Here is a 21320-nt window from a genome sequence, read left to right on the forward strand (position 1 = left end):
CTTTGATATAATAGCCCTTTGCATTCTTCATGTAGGATATAATGCCTTATAATATAATACCAAATCAGGTCTATATCATATCTGTAGCTTTGATTCAATTTTGATTTTCAAGTTATTTCCTCTGTTGGGCAATGATCTGTGCGTAATAAGACGTAACATTTTCTTCAGTGCTTATTAAGATCAGAAAAGCAGGTGGTTTGTGTGCATTTCAACTTCAGTCTGCAGTATATTTCAAATAAAATAGTCTTTTTGGCCAAAATGATGTGGTTGTTTGAGTTTGTACAGTGAAGCGTGCGTCGAACGGAACACCTAATCAGCATGTCATTTTTTTAGACCTCCCCCTGACTGTGATTGGTCCACATGGTGTCAGATGGTTGACTGCATCACTGCACGGAGCCATCAGCACTGCTCAGAGTTCTCTTAGGCATATTTATAACACCGTGTTCGGTGGTAGTTTGATTACATTTAGTTCTTTCATCGTTTGAAGTATACAGCATAAAACAGTGGACATGCCAAAAAATGGTGTCTTAGCAATACCGTAGTTAAAATACAGGCTAACACACAATACTAGAAATTCGACAGAATGTGTTTTGACGTGTTATGTGGGATATTTGTACAAGAACTGTAAAGATACACAATTTATTATTATGAAAGATTTCTGGGTTCTGCTTAATTTACCCAATAAAACTGCAGCATTGCATTCACAAAGCAGATCTCTCCAAGGCTGTTTAACACACTAAAGCTCTGTGTGCTTTACACAGGGCCTCGCCTCCAAGTCTCGGATGAACTGCTGTTATCGGTGAGATTGCCAGTGTTCCGTTAATTGATTTCTGCACCACTCTCGTAAAAGTAATTCTGTGTCTTTGGCAGCCCAGCTCCCGTTCGAGGCGAGTAGATTAAGCGGTGACATGAGATCCATCACAGAGCCAGTACTGCAGAGCATAAGAGCATTCCGGCCTGCGGCGAGATGCGACTCGGGAGATAAAACCCTATCTATATGTGCTCGGGTCAAGGGGGTCAGGGTGGAGTTGGGGTAAGGTTAACGGCCTTCTGCAGGACATTTACTGCAAAATTATAAATGACTTTAAAATCATAAGCCTACATAGAACAGTGTTAACCATTTGTAAATGTTTTAAATGTTCTTAAGATCTTTTTCTTAAAGGTTTGTGATACTGTTATGGATGACATGACTATCTCTACTCAGTGTAACTTGTGATCTTGTATAAAGTTTAAAACTTTCAGTTACATTACATTAGATTAAGTCTGTCACAATCAATTATATGAGTATTTGAGTAAGCTAGTGATTATTTTGATAATTAATTGTGTAATCTGTTCATTTTTGTTAGGGCTGTTTTGTGTTTTTTTTTTAAGCCAAAAAATAGAATGGGTTTAGGTGAAAAATAAAATACTTCAGACCCTGGATTAATTGCCATATTGAGCAATCTTCACTTTATTAGTACGCCCAGGTACCACCTCTAATGCTCTAGTGCTAATTTACACTAGTGATTTTATGGAAATCTAGCAGTGATGTTCTCTTTCCACATAAGGTTTAGTACTCCTTAAACCCTGCCTAAACATGGACATTTGAGGATTTTTTAGTTATTTGGATTATATACTATTGGAGTAGTCTGTTAGTCTGTCAGCCTAAACTTTTACTTCATATACACACAATTTGTAACAAACTGACACAAAAAAGAGTGCTATTAGCTGTACCTTGTAGAGACTTTTTGACCTGCTAAACAACATTATTTGGACCTGAAGATACTCTGTTTACCATTTAAAATCATTTGTAAGTTAATTCACAGAGAATGTGAATTTTAATATTATTTTTTTTAATGGGGTGATCAATTTTAATTAGGTAACTGTGACAGCCCTATAGTGACCAACAATAGTGCAAACGAGGGCTGAATGATATGGTCCGAATACTAGTACTGCAATCATTACATTACATTGCAACTGTAATGCACCTTGCAATATATCAAAAATGTGAGGGTGAATCAATAATATGACACGGTTAGAGTTTTTTTTTTTTTTCATTTTAACCAGAATAATTTCACCAGCAATAATAAATACTGGATTACATGAATACTTTGATAAAACACATTTGGAACTTCTATGACTGTGATTAGTGAAGATAAAAAGCACAATGAGCAGTTAAAGGGCTCATTTCATACTGCAGCCTTCTGGCATTTAAGTACTGTGATTATGATTTACAAACAATACATTAAATAACAAATAAACAGAAAATAATAAAAAATAAAAAAGCAAAACATGGCAAAACAGTTAGGAGTGCAACTCAGAAATAATATATTTGAAAAAAAAATACACCTTTAACCACCTTCACCTAAATGTTACTAGAGAAAAAATTACAGTGGTGACACTAATTTCTTTTTACTACGGAACATGGCTGAAAGATTTCTCTGTTTTCTCTAGTTAGAGAGATTTTATCCTGTTACATGTGATTTGCAACATGTCACCATGTTAAAATTAACCTGGTGAACCTGTGTTTTTCAGATACTGAACATGATTTAGACAAGATTGCATTGTTACACAGGAGTCACACCCAAACCACGTGACATTCTGTGATAGATGAAAAAGAAGAAAATGGATTGTTGGATTACCTTGCCGATGATCTGGGAAGCAGAGGTGTTTTCAGAGAGCCGAGGGTAGGTGTAGGAGCTGTAGGGGCCCTGTGGTGCGGCCTTGAAGGCACTGATCCCATAGGGCAGGCTGGGCTCCTGCAGGCCCGAGCCTGATCTGGAACGCTGGCGGATGGCTGGCTGAGGGCTGGTCTGGGAGATGTATGATGACTTGGGCCTTTTCTCATAGTCGTCCCTCAAGCCGGGGCCATAAGCCCCTCCACCCCAGTCTCCATCTGGGTAGCTCATCTGCTCGCTGTGCAAAGAAGCCCGCGACGGCGTGCCCAGGTAATCCTGACTGGACCCTCCAAGAGAGGCCCTGTAGTAGTCCCTGCTGCTGCTGGCACCCATCTCATCAGCCGACAGGCGCACCTTGCTCTCCAGGTAGGCATGATAGTCTGGTGGCAACTTGGCATAGTCTGAGGTCTTCTGGGGCATGGCGTCTGGGTAGAAGGGGCTCCGAACAGGATGACCGTTCTGTCTAACGGAGAATCGGTAGTGGCGTCCCACGGCCCACTCTCCATCATAGCCACCCTTATCCCGGTACGGGTCCAATGAGAAGTCCCTGCTGCTGTCCAGGTCGCAGGAATAGCGGGCGTAGTAGTGGCTGAAGCCGTTCTCCTCTGGGCCACCGCTACTGCTGGCGTTTGCTGAGGCCACAGAGGGCTGCTTGCTGGATCCGGCCTGGTGCGCTCCTGGCGGGCTCTCCTTGCGAAGAGAGTTGGAGCGCGTCACGGAAATGCTGTCGAACTCCTCCAGCAGGCCGTTGATGGAAGCATCCTTGGGTGGCCTGCTTCCCCGCACGATGGTCTAGGAGAGGGAAAGGTACAAACAGTGAGTGACACCCTAGCTTGACCCCGGAACACTGGGATTATCCAACTTCATGACCGCTACATGAACAGAAGGATGAATGGAACTTTTTAAGCACCATGGACCATAACAACAACAGACCGCCTAGCTAGCCTGTTGCTGGCTACAATCAGGACCAGCCAGGGATCACGGTCAAGTTTAAGAAGGCTTCTTCAAAGCGCAGTGCAAGAATTCCACTGCAACAGTGCTACAGGGTGCTTGCGTTTTGACCCAAAAAAAGAATTACCATAAATATCAGTGGGATTCTGACAAGAATATGCTATAGTAATCTTAGCATTTGGCATGCTGCAGCCCTGAGCAGAACAGATTTCTTTGAATAGCCTAAACAAATGGAGGCTCTGCTCATCTCATCCCACCCCTGCCTAAGAGCATTTCACAGCTGCGCTGTGACTCATACTCGGCTTTCTCTCTCCATGCAGGGGAATGAAATGCTGAAAAAAAAACAACTTTTTACCTTCTTAGGAGTAAAACGTGTGCATCAAAAGCCAAAACGGTAGAGTGAATTGTCCTTCTTTGTTCACTTTCCGCTCTGACAAAATCAACTGTGCCGCAACACTGCAAATTACACAGGCATACGAAGCGGCTTGAAGTGAAATAATATCATGTTAGTCTGGCTTCCCATTGAAACCTGCACTGTGTAGGAAGAGTGGGCAATAAGACAATACTTATTGTTACTGGGATAAATGACGTCCCATTTTGTCACAATTTGATTTTCTGAGCATGTTGTGGGTGTAGTCAGTATACTCAGAGAACACTCACCAACTGCATGTTTCATTATAAAGAGAGCATTATGAGCCTTGGTTAAGTGGACTGACATTGATACAGTGGCACATGTGAAGAAAAAATACTAAAAAATAATTGTCATTATTTTTTATGGTAATTTTTAAATGTGGAATAACTTTCCTTATCTCTGTACCAATCAATCAAATTGCAATACCTATCATATAAAGAGAAAATGTCTTGTATTTTTATATTTTTGCCATATCACCAACCCCTACACAGTAGGAAACAATGAACATTCAACACTTTTACTTTCACTGTCCACCACTGCTCTTTAAAATACAGACTGCTATTTTTACGTTAGTGTTAGTGTTATCATCCTTTAGCTCACTACTCATTTGTAACAATGTACACAATCAGGTTTGTGGAGCTCTGACAAAAGCCAAACCAATGCGTTTAAAAGCTGCTTCAGCAGAAATATCCACAGGGTTGGGCAAAGTACTTTGAAAAAGTAGTGATATCTGAATACTAAATTCACTGTCCAAAATGTGTTCAGTAATGTATTCCAATACAATGAATTCAGAATACATTTACAATACATGCGGATAGAATACATAGTACAGTGAATTTATTTAATTCACACTATTCCATGCTGCTAGCCTACTGGTTGGCATTTATATTCATGTAATTATTCTGTTGATATGTTACATGAAAAATCGAATTATTCATATGAATACAAAAATAAATACAAAATTGTAAACATCACTTGCTTCGGTCCTCTGCTGCTCCCATAATCCCACTGCCATTTCATGAACTATGCAAACAACTCATCATGTCCCAATAACAAGATCTTGGAAATCTGACTATAAAGAAAGTAGCTATGTGATTTTCAGTTAATGATATGCCTGAAACTTGCCTCGGAGTGCAGGCACAAGTCCAGTAGAATAACAAAGCTAAGCTTATCACTCATAAGTGAACATATATGCACTACTGAGGAGACAGTTCAGTTCAGCCATCCCTCAAAACAGTTCACTAATGCTCAGTTTAACTGGCTCGTCATAGTGATTTATCAGTCTATACCAGGCTTTATCAGAAACTTCAGTGTTTGTAAACAAGCCAGTTCTTTAGAGTACGTCTTTACATGCTGTGTGCTGATTTTAAAATGAACGGGATTTGATGGTGTTTTGTTTAAAGATTATATATATATAGTATTCTAGTATTCTAAAAGTATTCTAAAAGTGTAAAAAGGTAACTGTGTTCTGAATACTGCTCTTATAAAACGTAACTTGGACTGAATACAGATACTTCAATATATATATATATATATATAGTTTTATAGATTTATTACATTAATGTAACATTTTTATGCAGGTTACAGTAACCTAACAGTATATTAACTTAAACCCAATTGAAAAAGGTTGAGTTTTGTGTTTCCCCATTTTCAAGGAACCGCCTTGATCTGAATCTTCTTATTTTGCAACATTACTTTCTTCAGAGTCTGATACACATCCCTGAACTGAGGTTTTCATTTAGCAAAATGCAAAGATAATGCACTACAAAACAAACCCAGCATGGCTACAGTAACCTTGTAGGCCAACACATCAGAACACCAGTGTGAGATGTTGGTCAAGTGGAACTGATAGTGGAACAGTCCATTGAACACACATAATTTAAGTCCCAGGAAAAAGTCATTGAGACTAGTAGAGTGAAATTGCTTTTCTGAATCTTATCCAACGATAAAAGAGTGCACAATCAGTGAAAGAGAGGTAGAGGGTATACTGATATCCTTTTCCCAGTAATCTATAGTGAAATCCTTTTTTATTATACACTGTACATTTACATCAGGGTAACATGCAGATGCATGAAAGAGTCTGTATGCAGCTCATTTTGGAAAACACAACCAATTCTACACAAGCACACTACAGAGCATGACTGCCTGACTAGTACAGTGCATGTTAGCATCAATCTGTCTTTGAGGAGTGTAGAAAAAATAAAAGTGCTAAAAAGAAGGCGGCTATATAATTGAAAAAGAGGACCATTAAACATTTATTGACTGCTGTAACTCAGTCGGCATGGTCGACGTGCACCAAGTTTTATTTTTAATGCAGGAGTTTATAAATCTCCAGGACAGGCCAGTCACCTCACAGCACTGCCATTAAGGCAAGCACTATCTGTCTTTATAATATCAGTGTCACTGAGTGCTGGGGTCATTCCCAAACCAAAGCCCACAGTATGAGTCCAAGACTTCAGACAGACACCAAACTTTCATCATATACTGATTAGGGCCTAATCAAAATGACAATGTACAATTATTGATTTACTGATACTAATCTTAAGCAGCAATAACTTTGACAATAATAAACAACTAGTATATGATATTGATCACTTAATCACTAATATACAGTGCACTTAACAAATACTGGCACCCCTGGTAAACTTGAGCAAAATGGACTGTAAAAACATTATTTATTGTTTATCCTTTTGATCTTTCATTCAAAATATTAACAAAAATGTAACCTTTATTTGAAATACAATTTGAATAATTTTTTTAAAAATCTATGTGTGCTATAGTTCTTGGTACCCCTTCATTTAATACACTTTGCAGCCTCCCTTTGCAATAATAATAGCTCTGAGTCTTCTCCTATAATGCTTAATGAGACTGGAGAACAAATGGCAAAGGATCTGAGACCATTCCTCCATACAGAACCTCTCCAGATCCTTCAGATTCCATGGTCCACTCTTGTGGACTGTCTTCAGTTCAGCCACAGGTTTTCTATGGTGTTTATGTCAGGCGACTGGTATGGTCATGGCAAAACCATGATTCTGTGGTCAATGAACAATTTTTGTGTTGATTTTGAGGTGTGGTTTGGATCACTGATCTGCTAAGGCAGTCAGGTATTTATCTAATGTCTGCTGGAACTTGAAGAAGTCCATAATACCGATCAAACTGTCCAAACTGGCCTTTGGAAGAAATACTGCCCTGCAACATCACAGATCCACCACCATACTTCACAATGGGCTCCCTATCTGTGATCCTTGGAGATTCTTTGGCCACTGAAAACATCCTCCTCATTGTATGTAGGGTTAATATTGACATACAAGATTCATAACATCTGCATTTGTTTTAAACTTCTTAATTATTGGAAATGGGCATTTTCAGCTGTTTAGCTATTTTCTTGTAGCCACCTTCTGATTTTTGTGCCTCAAAAATCTTTTTTCACACATCGATTGTATTCTCTGGACTTTCCTATAATGGTGGATGACTGAGAGAACTTGGCCTGTGTGTCATCTCATATATATTCCCAAGTGAATGAGGAAGTCATGACTGACCATTTAAATGTTCCTAATCGCTCAGGTGAACTTAAAAACATAAATTATGAATGTGAATAAACTTCAGTTAGATTTCACCCTTAAAAATTTCTATTGTGCCAACATTTGTGGCATGCTTAGATTTGTAAAAAAATATTTTCATGATCAGATTTAGTTTTTTCATTCAATTGTACTTCAAATAAATGTTAGCTTTCTGTTCAAATTTTGAATGTAAAGGTAGATCTAAAGGATAAGAAACAAAGAATGTTTTACAATCCATTTTGCTTAAGTTTACCAGGGGTGCCAATAATGAAGGAGATCACTGTTTCTCTAGAACGAAGCGTTTCACATCAAACCACTCTGAATGACTTTGTTTACATCTGAACAATTGAATTACACAGAAAGTTTGAAAAATCAGTGGAATTCCCCTTTTAATGAAAGCGCCTCATAAGTTCACAAAAATACAAAACACAATAAGTCCGTCCCTACAAATTATAATCATTTACAGAGCTTTATCAGTGGGATTTCATTTTTGCCTCATCAGTGCTCCCTTTACATTGACCAAATAGTATGTTTTATTGTTCAAAAAATATATCAGGCAGATCCTCGTACTGACAGGTCAGTGGTTAAAAGCCTGCAGGTTCTAATCTACTATTTATGTTACCTCAAGCATAACTACTGCGTGGCCTCTACATCACCAGGTCTACTCATTTATTACTGCTGCTGCTACTTTTATAACTTGCTACGGTCAGTGCTAGTATGAGGTTTTCTGTATCACCATTATAGCACTAGTGTAAACTGTAAACCAAAGACCACTTTTACCTTTTAGTACCAATAGCTTTGTTCACATGACCTGTAAAGTGAAAACAAAATGTTGGGGTGATATGCTTGAAGTATGCATTTTAGAGCACATTTGAAATAATAATTTACAAAAGCCATCTCTTAAACAGCTGTTGTAAAAAAATGTATTCACTTTTCTTTTGGATCAGAAGCAAATTCTATGCTATTAAAGCCATTAAGAATTATGTCAAAAAAAATGAACAAGATTGTACATTTTCTGCTTAATTCCTCTGACTCCGAGCAAGAGGAGATGGAGTGTTTATTACCGAGGAGAAAAGAAACTAGGTCTGGAGTGAAAATCAATAAGCACTGAGGAGCACAAAGCAAAAGAGAGTGAGGGAGAGAGAGTGGTGGGGAGAGAGGAAGGCAGGGGGAGGGGGCAAGGTGAGGTTAATTGTGTGCCAAATCAATGTCAAGCTATAGAATCAAACTCAGCCTTGGAAATCTGACCATTTGTTTGAATTAGGTGATAGTTGTGGAGTGCCTGTACTTCTTCCTTCTCTCTCTCTCTCTCTCTCTCTCTCTCTCGCTATGAGTTCAGGGCTGTTCTCTCTCCTCTAGCTGCTGTGACAGGAGCCATATTTCACTGGGGCGCGTCTTCGGCCTGTCCCGTCGTGATAAGACGTAATAGATCCGCTCCCGCCCCAGCGCCCCTGTCGTCTCAAGGTAAAGCGAGGGAAGGGAGCGAGGGAGCGAGGGAGTGAGGGAACAATGAGCGGGAGGAGAGGGAGTTGATGGGAAGAGCCAGAAGATAAGCGAGGGATTAACCTTGAACGTAATGAAGTGTGCGTATGGGGGGTGTAATTAATGACACTGCCTTCAGCAGAGCCCCACAAAACCACCTTTCCTTCTGCTCTCAGGTGAGGACTACAGAGAGGCTGTGTGTGCAACACAGCCATACCAGTGATTTTACTTCTAATCCAATACTGAACAGTAGAAATACAAGTATCATAGCAAAACTTATACTGTTACTCTGGCAGACAAAAAAGTAAACAAAATCAAACTACCACTGAACACACAGCGGTAAGAATAGACTGTAGAATGAACCAGGTATACATTGCTCTGATGCAAAGCACTGGTAGAGGCTCACTCCGTGCAGTGACGCTACCAACTCTGTGACATGGACCAGTCACAGTCAGGGGGAGGTCTCAGAACAAATGTTGCAGTGATTAGGAGCTCTGAAGCAAATATATTTCAAAATGTGTACATATACTCTCATCGAGCACTTTATTAGGAACACTATACTAATGCTGTGCAGGAGCTCTCTTTGCCTTTAAAACAGCTTCAATTCTTCATGGCATGGATTTCACAAGATGTTGAAAACATTCCTTTGAGATTCTGACATGCTGCAAATCTTTTGGATTCATCTAACCAGTTTTGGTGAGTCTCTGCCCACTGCAGCCTCAGCTTTCTGTTCTTGGCTGACAGAAGTGGAACTCACATGGTCTTTTGCTGTTGTAGATCACCTGCCTCAAGGTTTAAAGTGTTGTGCATTCTGAGGTGCCTTTCTGCTCCCCACAATGGTACAGAGAGGTTATCTAAGTTCCCGTTACCATAGTTTGGCCGTTCTCCATTGACCTCTCTCATCAACAAGGCATTTCCGTCTCACTAGAGGTTTATTCTTTATTGCATTATTCTGAGCAAACTCTAGGGACTGTTGTGTGTGAAAATCCAAGGAGATCAGAAGAACCAAAAATTAGATAACTGCATATATACATATATGTATACATACATATTTCCAAAATGTATTTGTAAATGTTTTTGTGTTACTCCTAACTAAGCGGTCCAGTCAAAGCATGCCTGTGCCTATTCATCAGCCTATTATTGTATACCTGTGCTCCTCAACTGTGAGATGTAAACAACACCGTTCAGAGTGGTTCAATGTAAAATGATTAATTGTAGAGACATTTTTTGAATCAGATTTCTTTACATGGTGGAGGGAGAAACCAGGAGACACAATGGGTACAATTCAAATATAGCAACTGGTTTTCACTCATCTATAAAATGTGAACCTAGTGAACCTACATGTGTCTTCTGAGTTGTTGATCATATAAAATAGTGTTAAATTAGAATATATTTTCTTTGGGTACTATATTGCCTGATAACACCCTGCATGTACCTGAATGGATTTAAAAAATAAAGGTTTAGAACAAAATTTTATTGTAAAACTATCGTAAAACAACATCTCAGGCATCAGGCAGCATATTCATAACCATATCAGGTAAGAATTTTTAGTGAGGTAGAAAAACAAAATACTTTGGATGTCTGGTTCCTATCACCACCATTGTGAACAATTCTGACTCAGCAAGTTTCCCCAGAATGGAGCATTTCACATCAGACTTCTTGGAATGACTTAGTTTGTCTTAATGATTTAATTATGCAGAAATATAGCAAAATCTGTTGGATTCTTCTTTGACTGATTTAAATAACCTAATGTTATCATTTTTAAGATGGATAATGCTTGTGTGTATGTTCCTATAGGAGGATTATGTAAAATCTTGTTAATGGGATACATTTAATCACAATACACTTTTCTGAGCACAACAATAACAAATTTGAATTTACAGCCTGTAAACAACTAAAGAAAATGCCAGGATCAGATGTATCAATACTATCAATCTGCTCAGCCCTTGTACACACTGTCTCAGCGCAGGTCAAAAGACATCACACACAGCATGTCCCAAATGCAAAGTTGCAGTTTTCTTCAGCATTTTCAGTTTTCAGAAGTTTCTAAAATAGCTGTGATTTGCACTATTACGGGTTACACTGAGATTTGGTTTGTCACACAGTAGCCCATACACAGCAAGTCTGGGACTGATTCAAACTGCTCTTATTCCATACTGAGATTGCATGCTTCAAACCAGAAATAGTGCTGTGGCTCCACCTGCTGGTGATGAAAATACAGTACATGCTGACTAGTGATATTTTTTTCACACAGGTTGGCTAGCTCAGCAAAAATCAAGGTTGATAGATACATTCTATTCATAGCATCCTCTTAAAATCTTTATAACTCAATTATATGGCAATCTTGTGATTGTAAAATTGAGAAACTTTTGACATTTGCCCTTCTGAGAATGAAGTCAGTGAGATGCGAAGATGGGTTAAAGTCTACCATCACACTATAAAGGTCATTAAGTTTTAAAGGTCATTCACAATGGGCAGTAAAACCTCCTGAAGTGTGATATTTAAGACAGCATGACCTCCTATGAGAAATAATGTCCTACTGCTTACAGACTTTCACTACTGAGACCACGATAAGAGGAATTGGTACAATACATGTGGAACTGTTACAACACAACGTTAAATATCTGATGGTAATAATAGCAGAATTTCTATGGAGACTTAACACTGCAAACATGATCATGTTTCTGTGCAGACTTACCTGCACAGCACTGAGAGGACAAACTGCCCCCTTAACAGCTGTAATGTTACGACCCAGTGGACTAAAGGCTGTAAATTAATTAATTAATCACAAAAACACTTGAACCCCTCAAAAGCTCTTAACCTCATTACTCTTTGAGTGCAAATGGGACATTCAGTTAAAGTCTACTCTGAAACAGCTCTCTTTTATGGAGAGTGAAAACAATGTGATGTGAGAGGTCCCAGAGGTGAGGGTGCTGTTGAGGCCACTGCTGTATGAAAACAACCCAGCCAATACAGAGGATCCATAATGCCCTGTCTAAAATGTAAATGTGCAGGACCATCACTTAGAATCCATCTATCAGTCCAGGTTATTCATGACTCAGACCTTAGCTACATTGTTGCCAGTTTAACCTATACAGCATTCTTGATGGAGATCATCCACTGAAAAGCATTCAGAACCTCTCACAGGTGGGATGAGATCATTTTCATACACATCAAACCATTCAATGACCCTTTGTGCCCTGTGGATAGAGGGAGAATAGAAATGGAGGATAGGAATGTTTCATCATAGGACAAAAGTTAATTAGTTAGAGAACCTTGAAAATGATTTGCAGTGGCCCTTCCCTGTAAAGGGCACATGTGGACCCAAACCTGCTTGCAAAATACCAGCATTAACAGAGCCACTGGACCCCATCCGCTGATGAGGTCAAGCATACAGGCCTTTACCATTCCCTTGGTGTGTGCTACAAATGTACACACCCACTTGTACAGAATACTGTGATGGTGCACTATATAATTTCTATCCACATCTCTGTAGACCACTGAACTCTCAAATGCGCGTTTGTGTGCAAACTTTCTCTAACATTCATTTCTACATAGTTTTGGATAGACTGTTCTAGCTGATAATGACCAGGGCCTGTACTGACATTCTCGGTCAGCTGAGGAACAGCAGCTCTTCTTTTATTTTTTTACATTATACTTTTTACATTATACTTGTAATGTACATTTACATTTTACATTATACTTATGCAAATACTGTTTTTACATTACACTTATGCATATTTTTATGCCTCCTCTGCCAAACATGCCCCTGAGCTTCATGCAGCACACCTGCCTGAAGCATCTCCACTCATAACGTTCCTCCACTTATTGCTTGAAGCATGTTTGTAGAAATATTTGTATTTTGACTACTTCAAGACCTCATAATAAAGAGGATTCACTGATAACAGGGAAAAGGTACACAATATGCATTGTCTTTGAAATATTTCCGTTTACCCCAGCATGTAACAGGTGAGATTTTCGAAATAACAGACATAGATAAAAACAACTCAGACCCAGAGTCCTTATTCGGGTATGCAGCCGATAACAAAATGACCCATGACACCAGAGGTCTGTGGCGGTGCCCCCTATTTCTAGAGGGAAAATGGGATAGGCCGTGCAGAAACACTGGTTGTACCTGAGGTTGTCTGCTCTGATCTTTCAGCTAAAACTGAAGACTGATTGCACAGGGTTTGCCCACCAAGCCCAATCTTCATCATTCAGACCCTGAGACACTAACCTGCAGATAGTGGGAAAAAGTCCAACTATAGACATGTAAACCTTTGTTACCTTATCTCTGAGAAGCTTCTTCAGACCAAAGAATTGCATCCAGTTCCAAGTTCAAAATGGTCTTGCACAACCGCAAGCACAAGCACACTGCAACAACATGGCATTACTTGGCATCATTGAGTTACTGTGTAAATAATAAAGAAGTATTTAAGATATTTATCATTTTTTTCACCAAAAAATGGTAAATTATTTACGTACAGCTAGTTTTCTGACCCCATCTACAGCACCACGTTTTGAACTTGTCCAGACCTTAACTACAACCAACAGGTGACTGGATAAAACTCCACATTCCTAGCGACAGCGCCTGCTACATGACCTCAGCAACAATGTTATGTAACCTAGCCACAATGACAGCAATCATCAGATCGTCAATAAAACAGCAAAAATTAAAAAAAAATGATCACTAATCAATCAATGCTTTTAAACAAATTCCTAAAAGTATTTGATCTGAAAAAAAAATGTTGTATGGCCTAATGCACTGTTCTCATGCTGGCTTTGTGGGCCTCATTGGAACCCGCTGCAATGAATGACTCCAGCGTGGCAGACTGTGTAAACTAAAGGTAAGCGTGAAGCACAAAGCAGGGAAAAAACTAAAGAAGTAGTAAATGCAGGCCGCAGTCAGTCAAGGAAGATGGGCTACGAGAAACCTGAAGGTTAAATATGAACCCAACTGGAGACTGACAAATACCTGAGAAATGACGCCTGAACCCAACTGGAGTCCCAGTGGGCTTGAATTATAGAGAAAATTAATTTCGAGCTCTTTTTCTGACCGTACTAGCTTCAGCTACCTCCATACCAACAGCTGAGAGAAATTGGAAGCGGTGAAATGTATTGTGAAGTGGGGCATTCTCACAAGAAACTTAGACGACTCAGGTTTAGTCTATAAGCTCAACTCAACTTTACTTAGAAAACAGCATACAGAACGGGGGAAACACAATTCACAGGCTAGCTCACGGCTCTTACTGTTGCGGGTTCTAGCACTCTCTAGCTCCGCTACAACAACCACTGTCTTGGCAGAACCTTGCCCTGCACTTCAAAATAAAAGTCCAATAAACGCTACAACACTACCATGAGGAAAACACCTCTTTTGGAACTAAACAGAACTAGACGTGCTCTGATGCCACATATCATTACCCACTACATTTAAACAAGTGTACGGCAGGAGTTACATGTATTCTCTAATTTTCCTTGGTGCATTGAAGTATCTAAAAGCAATTTCCTGTGGGTCTATTGGCATTTTTTCCACCAGGCAGTATAGAATGGTTCAGTTACAAATCAAATCTCTGAATTATCTGCACCCTACTGGGGTAATTGTGTCCATTCCCCACCTTATAACAAAACCGTGAACGTAAGATGAGTTCTCTTTAATCTGTGTGGTCACATGATTTCTCACATGGATCAATTGTTAACAGTAAACACAAAAAAACAGTACCAACAGTGGAGGAGATTCAAGCTCTGAATGACACTTTACTGCATTTGACTTTATGTGAGCGTCACAGACAGTGATTCTGGCTAGCTAGGTTTTATAATGGTCAGTTGTGTAGTCAGTTTACCAGTCTGTTTCCGTACACTAACTTCCAGCTCTGCCCTATTCTACCCTGTTTGCTGTGTCAAATCATTCATCTCTCCAGTTAATCCACGGTCCCAGGTGTTTTAATCTTGTCTTTTGTGTAGTGACAGATTTTCTCAGTTGCTTAAACACTTTTATCCATTCAGAAGCCATTCATAGTAGTGAAAGTAGTTAACATACAATACTAAACAGAGGCTTGCTGGTCAGTATAATGCTTTTTCTTTGCAAAATGGTCAAACCTCCACAAAACATTAAACATAGACATAAAAGTAAACCTTTCCACCAAACACTACAGCTGACTATCAGGAAAGTAAATTCCTTCAATCACTCACAAAACACTGACCATAAAAAAACACAAAATACAGGCTGTAATGTTACAGGTTTCAGCCTTCATTAGTGCTGTATGTTGATGTAGTACTATCCACTGATAATGTACTGTAAACAGATTTAGATTTTGTGCCAAAATGTAAGAATATCACAATGTGAAACATATTCTCCTGGGTAGTTTTCCAAGAGATACATTTCAGTGCAATGTATTGTATAATACAAATATTCAGAAACAAATATATTAACTCCTTTTTTCTTTTATACTCTTAAAACAGAAGCTAGAGCTGTGGAGGGCAACATTCTCCAGAATTACATGAGAAGAGTCCAAAGAAGGCCTTACATACAGACCTTATGGAGCTGAAATTCTTAGTGGAATTCAGACAAATGACATCATGGCTTGTCCATGATAGAACGTGGAAGAAGGGTCCGACCTGTTGACACACTGTAGCATTCAATGTACAGTATTTAACAACCTTAACAGGCAAGTTTGATATTGTATAAATCTATTACACATTCCTCTACTGACAAACACAGACTCCGGCCTCCTGCTTGTCATCATTTGGGACAATGTTGCTTCCCACAAAGTAAATAGTAGAAATAAATGTTTCTGAATATCTCAGGTGATTTTTTTTGGGTGGATACGTCTTACCCATTACCTATTTCACATCTTATGAACATTTGTCTGTAATATTTACTTACATCAGCAACTGATGATGACTGATTGCTGAGTTAACAAATGTTCACTATGTAGTTCACACATCATCATGACAAAAAGTCACTGGTTAGCTGATGACACTACTCTTCTTCAGCACTAGAGGATGCTGTAGTCTCATTAATGAAATCCTCCAAAGACCTGAAGAGAAGAGCAGGCTGTTTCTCCTGAGTCACTGTGCCCTGTCTACTCTGTTTATCCTCCACTCGCCGGCCTCAGACGACCATACTGCAGCCGGCACAAACATCAACTACAGCTCTCAAAATAAGCCCTGCAGCAGGACGTACAGCATGTGTCTGAACATATTCATAAACACCATGTGATACACAGGACACCAGCACGAATGGGGGTGATATCATTCACACTATTCTCCCTGACTGAAAACCACAGAACAAGGTACTGATTACATTCCAAAAAAGCTTGATTTCAGTGTGATTCTGAAACAACTAATATACTCCTATTAGAGAGGAAGACAAGAACAAGATAGAAGCAGAGAGAAGGGGAGAGAGAGAGAGAGAGAGAGAGAGAGAGATAGGAACAAGATAGAAGCAGACAGACAGAGGGAGAGAGAGAGAGAGAGAGAGAGAGAGAGAGAGAAAGAAAGAGAGAGGAGGATAGGAACAACATAGGTACAGAAAAAGAGTGAGAAAGAGAGTGAGACAAGCAAACAAATGGGAGAGAAAGAGAGAGAATGATGCTGAGTTTACTGAGCGATATAAATACCAGTGTGATAACGGACATCACTGTGCAGAGCTTTCAGCAAACTCTGACCCATTGACCACAAACACCACCTCACACCATGACTACACTTTTATGAGCTCTCTCTCTCTCTCTCTCTCTCTCTCTCCTCTCTCATGCACACACAAACACTAAAATAAACCTAACATCTCTAAAAACAGTTCAGGTGCTGCAGTCATTAGAACCTGAGCACTTACCAGCTACAACCTCATAAACATGAACACCCACATCTTGTCCGGTCCTGGGCCACATATACCACAGCTGTATTGTACATATGAGTACCTATATGTAATAATAGTATTCCCAAGTATAGTACATACAATCATATGCAAAAGTTTGGGCTCCCCTGGTCAAATGACACGTTTGATTGATTTACTAAGTGAAAACGAGTTTACACATTTACTACAGAGAACACACTTCTGAGCATTTTAATGCACAATTACAGTTTGTTTGCTAATAAAAATTGTTATGGCACATTTTATATTTCATGGTTACATTTATTTTTTTTATGTTTATATATTATTATTTTGCCAGTATGTTAAACTTGGGGGAAAAAATAAATAAGTCAAAACAAAAGAAAATGTGCACTTTCTAGGTGACATCTAGCATGGTGACTTTAAAGGGACACTCCAGCCAAAATGAAAAAATTTAGCATCACTACTTTTGTAAACCCATCTGCTCGCCACCTACAGCAGTGCGGTAGCAGTCTTTAAAGTGAGATTTTAAAGAGGTTTACAGACTAGGAAAATCCCTTCCTGATGATGTATCTTCCACTAAGGAAGACAAATATCTTAGTCATGTCACGCAACTGTCTTAACATCATCATTACAATGGAAAAAAACAGATTCCTAACTGCAGAAATGACATTGGCGGCTGAGGTAAGAGCCACACTACTGCTAAGTTGGTTGTATTTATTAGCACTTACTAGCAGGACTGGTTGACACCACAGGGATTTCCAATGGTTGTGAAGTAAAACATACTTCACTCTAGTTTTAAACTGAAATGCCCCTTTAAAGTAGCTGAATTCACTAATTAGAAGGGGTCTCTACCTACTTTTAGACATGTGACTTTCCAACCTCACTACAATGTGCTGGTTAACTTCAGCAGATTGGATAGTGATGCATGTGTGTATCAGTACACTGGTTCTGTGTGAATGACACACCTGTGGTGGGTTGGATCCCCTCTCCTGGGTCCAGCTGCAGCCGACTCCAGCGGCTGGCCGTGCTCCGTCTGACCGGCCCAGGCCAAGAGTCCCTGCACCTGCTGCCCTCTCTCTCACTCTCTCTTGCTCGCTCTCTCTTGCTCTCCCTCTCTCGCCCTCCTTCTCTGGCCTGAGCGAGCTCCATCCGTTCACATCGTAACTCACCCCGTGCAGCTGTCGCCTGTACCGGGTTAGCAACTCAGGCTTACTCTCATGTTTCCCTCCCATCACATGCTCGTCGGCTACTGCTCTGCTGCCGGCTATCGCTGAAACTGGCCACGATCCAGTGACTATCAACACTGTACTGCAGTGAGATGAGCTTCAACATGCAACTCCAGTCACTGCCACTGACACCTTAAGGACTCAATGACTATCTGTTCTTCAAATGATGCATCATGGCAGCGTGAAAACTAATGTGCTAACGTGCTAAGCTGCCTTTTGTTAAACATAAATTTGATTAATATGATAGCACTATCATTACCACCAATTTCAAATAATTACTAGAAAGCAAGGCTATAATAAAAGCTAAGATCAGTCCAGAATCAGACTAGATCATCAATAATGAAATTCTAATAAAATTAATATCCAGAATGCCTGTATTTTAAAAGTAGTGATCATAATGACAAAAATGACAAAAATGATTATAAACAGAAAATTACAGGATATTATTTATCCTGTAATCAACTTGTTGCTCCCAAAAACCTTGAAATATAAAACATCTAAAAATACCATTTTGTTTGATTAAACAAACCTTTGAACACCTGAAGGACCACTGACTATGTTCGCATCTAACGAACCAGCTTCATTGTAAAGCTAATGTACTACAAAAAAACTGAACTATACAGCCACAGAATTTCCTCCCAGTGCATGCACTTGCAGCACACCAACCTCATCAAGGCAAAACCTGTTCGTGCTCACTGTCATCGGCTTCACACACATACGTGTGCACGCAACTAAACCACAGTAATCTGGGATTCAAAAAGATGGGTAACCACAAAGACCACATGAATGGGTTTGACACTTCTGCCCTTTAAACAAAGCGAATAAAGTGAAACCAGCAGTAAAATGCAGAGAGGATTCGTCCATCCGCGGAACAGGCCGAACACTTGTGCGATGGACGCAGTTTCCTTTCTCCTTCTCTGTACTCCCTTATTACCTCAGGAACGGCGCACAGACAGTCTGCCAGCCGGAGAAGCGAGCACATCATTCATGTGTCAGCGCTCCGAGCGGAAAAAAGTCGAGAGGGCTAGCTGAGCGCTTTCTAAAATTATACACAGCTAAGACCCAGTGACTCACGCCATGCTCCTAATAAGTGCTCCAATCAGCCTCATAGCAGTAATATTATCGCATAAAACAAAGAAACAGAAAGACTGCCTGCACAAAGCTGCCTTGATGAACTGAATAACATCATGCACATTTCCCCAATACTAGATACGTATTACAGTATTTAGTTTTTCTGAGGTTTGATAACTTTAAAAGAGACTTTATTAAGAAACACTTTTAAAAAATACTGTCAAAAATATGAGTGGAGTGTTTTTTTATTTAGTGTTTCACATACTGCACTGCACTAAATCCAATTAAGCAAGACTAATTAAGCTCTCTTTGTAGTGATACATGCAGTTGCTGAGTGGCCTTTAAAAAGTCATACTATCCACTAGTTGCTCAAATGTAATTTATTAAATGTAATTTAAACAAGGTGCTCCCGTATTGAAAAAGGTAAAGGCAAACTACTTGAGAGATGGCCTACAGAACTCGTTAGTGACCTAACTATTCAATGCCGAGGAAAGAAAGTGTCTTTTTCTGCCTTTCCATCTACTCTTCCTTGTTAAGGTAATTTCATAAGCTGCTGTAGTACTTGTTTTGATAAGCAAATAATATAATAATTCTTATATTTTTATGTTGTTTTGTGTCACAATCTACCATTTTGAGTATGAAAATACATCACAAGTCAGTCTCCTTGTTTTGTTACTCTGATTACCTCTATCGAACAGAGTGTCTTGTCAGCGATACATTCCGAGATTTGGCGATGATGAACTCATTTAAATCTGCTTAGAGGAGCTACAGCATGTGCATGCAGGCGAGAGTGAAACATTCAAGCATACAGAATCTCCACTTTCTGTGTGCTACTGTGTGTTTCTATCACTGCATAAAAGATGCACAAGGCTTTCTTTATTGTTGGACACACTATGAGCATGCAAGCTCATTCAGCACACAGCTCGAATTGTTTTGTTTCATCAGAGTAACAATAAAACATGACTAATGGGTGACATACTCCTATTCATATTTTCTCATTCAGAAAGGTATTTTGTGACACAAACAAAAGAAAACCTAGAAATTTTCTGTTTTGTTAGATCACGTCCTTTACCTAGCAAATAAGGGTATTGACACATCACATGACTAATGGAGAAGAGCAGATTAAGCAGCTTTTTTTGCGTCAGCCCCATAAGGTTAAGGGTTCTGAATTTGTGCAAACACTCACTCAGAAACTGCTTCTTTTATATAGTGACAGAGAACATGGTATACTGTAAAAAAAAGAGGAACAGTAGCAGAAAATGACCAGTTACACTGCTTGTCATCACCTGCAGTATTTTTTTTTTTGGTTAAACTGTTTTTGATGTTGTATATGTCTGTCTGTCTGCCCTGTGATGGACTGATGACCTGTCCAGGGTGTATCCTGCCTTCCGCCCAATGAGCACTGAGATAGCTCCAGCTCCCCCCGCAACCCAGAAGGATAAGCGACTTAGAAAATGTGTGTGTTTGTGTGTGTGTGTGTGTGTGTGTGTGTGTGTGTGTTTGATGTGTTTTACACTGTACAGTTCCAGTGGCAGTGGAATTTAAAGGGGGTGTCACCAATGTCTCAGAATGTCTCACTGACAAGAGCGTATAAGGTTCAAATTCAAATTGGAGCAGATACAATCATGTCTACAGACTTCAGAAATTACAAAACAACAGCCTTCAGAGGGACCTTGTTGGCCCACACCTAGTATGATGATGCAAATTAGTATTCATTTCTTAATATGTAATCCAGATCTAGGCAAGCATTCATTACAATGTCAAAAATTCACTGGTCTTGTATATTCTGGCTTGCTATAGCAAAGCATGCATGATAAAACAAGCTTAAAAACTCCCTCATAAAAAGTAATGGTCCATGCCAGAAGATGAACTTTGACATCTCATGGTGTTTAATTATCAAAAAAAGACAATGTTTCATCATGTGACATGCTTATAGCAAGCCATATGACATCATGAAGCATTCATATGAGTTCTATACGGCTGCATAGTACAATTAAATACATCAAATCTGACCATCATGAGTGTGTGATTATGAAATAGAAGTGCATGCATTTCAGCTTTTGCAAAAATGTATGCATTTTTTGGTACATTCCTCTCTGGTGTCATGTTTTTGAGATTTTCATCAAAATG

At 39.4% G+C, this 21320-nt stretch overlaps 1 protein-coding gene across 1 annotated transcript in view; it reads right to left on the reverse strand.

Annotated features, from left to right (window-relative positions):
• pak5 (p21 protein (Cdc42/Rac)-activated kinase 5) overlaps positions 1–21320 on the reverse strand; it is a 52560-nt gene that overhangs the window by 16744 nt on the left and 14496 nt on the right. The window contains 1 exon segment of the mRNA XM_036581781.1: positions 2622–3449. Within this exon segment, the coding sequence (XP_036437674.1) occupies positions 2622–3449 (828 nt within the window).

This window comes from Colossoma macropomum, unplaced genomic scaffold, assembly GCF_904425465.1.
Source record: "Colossoma macropomum unplaced genomic scaffold, Colossoma_macropomum, whole genome shotgun sequence".
Classification (NCBI taxonomy): Eukaryota; Metazoa; Chordata; class Actinopteri; order Characiformes; family Serrasalmidae; genus Colossoma; species Colossoma macropomum.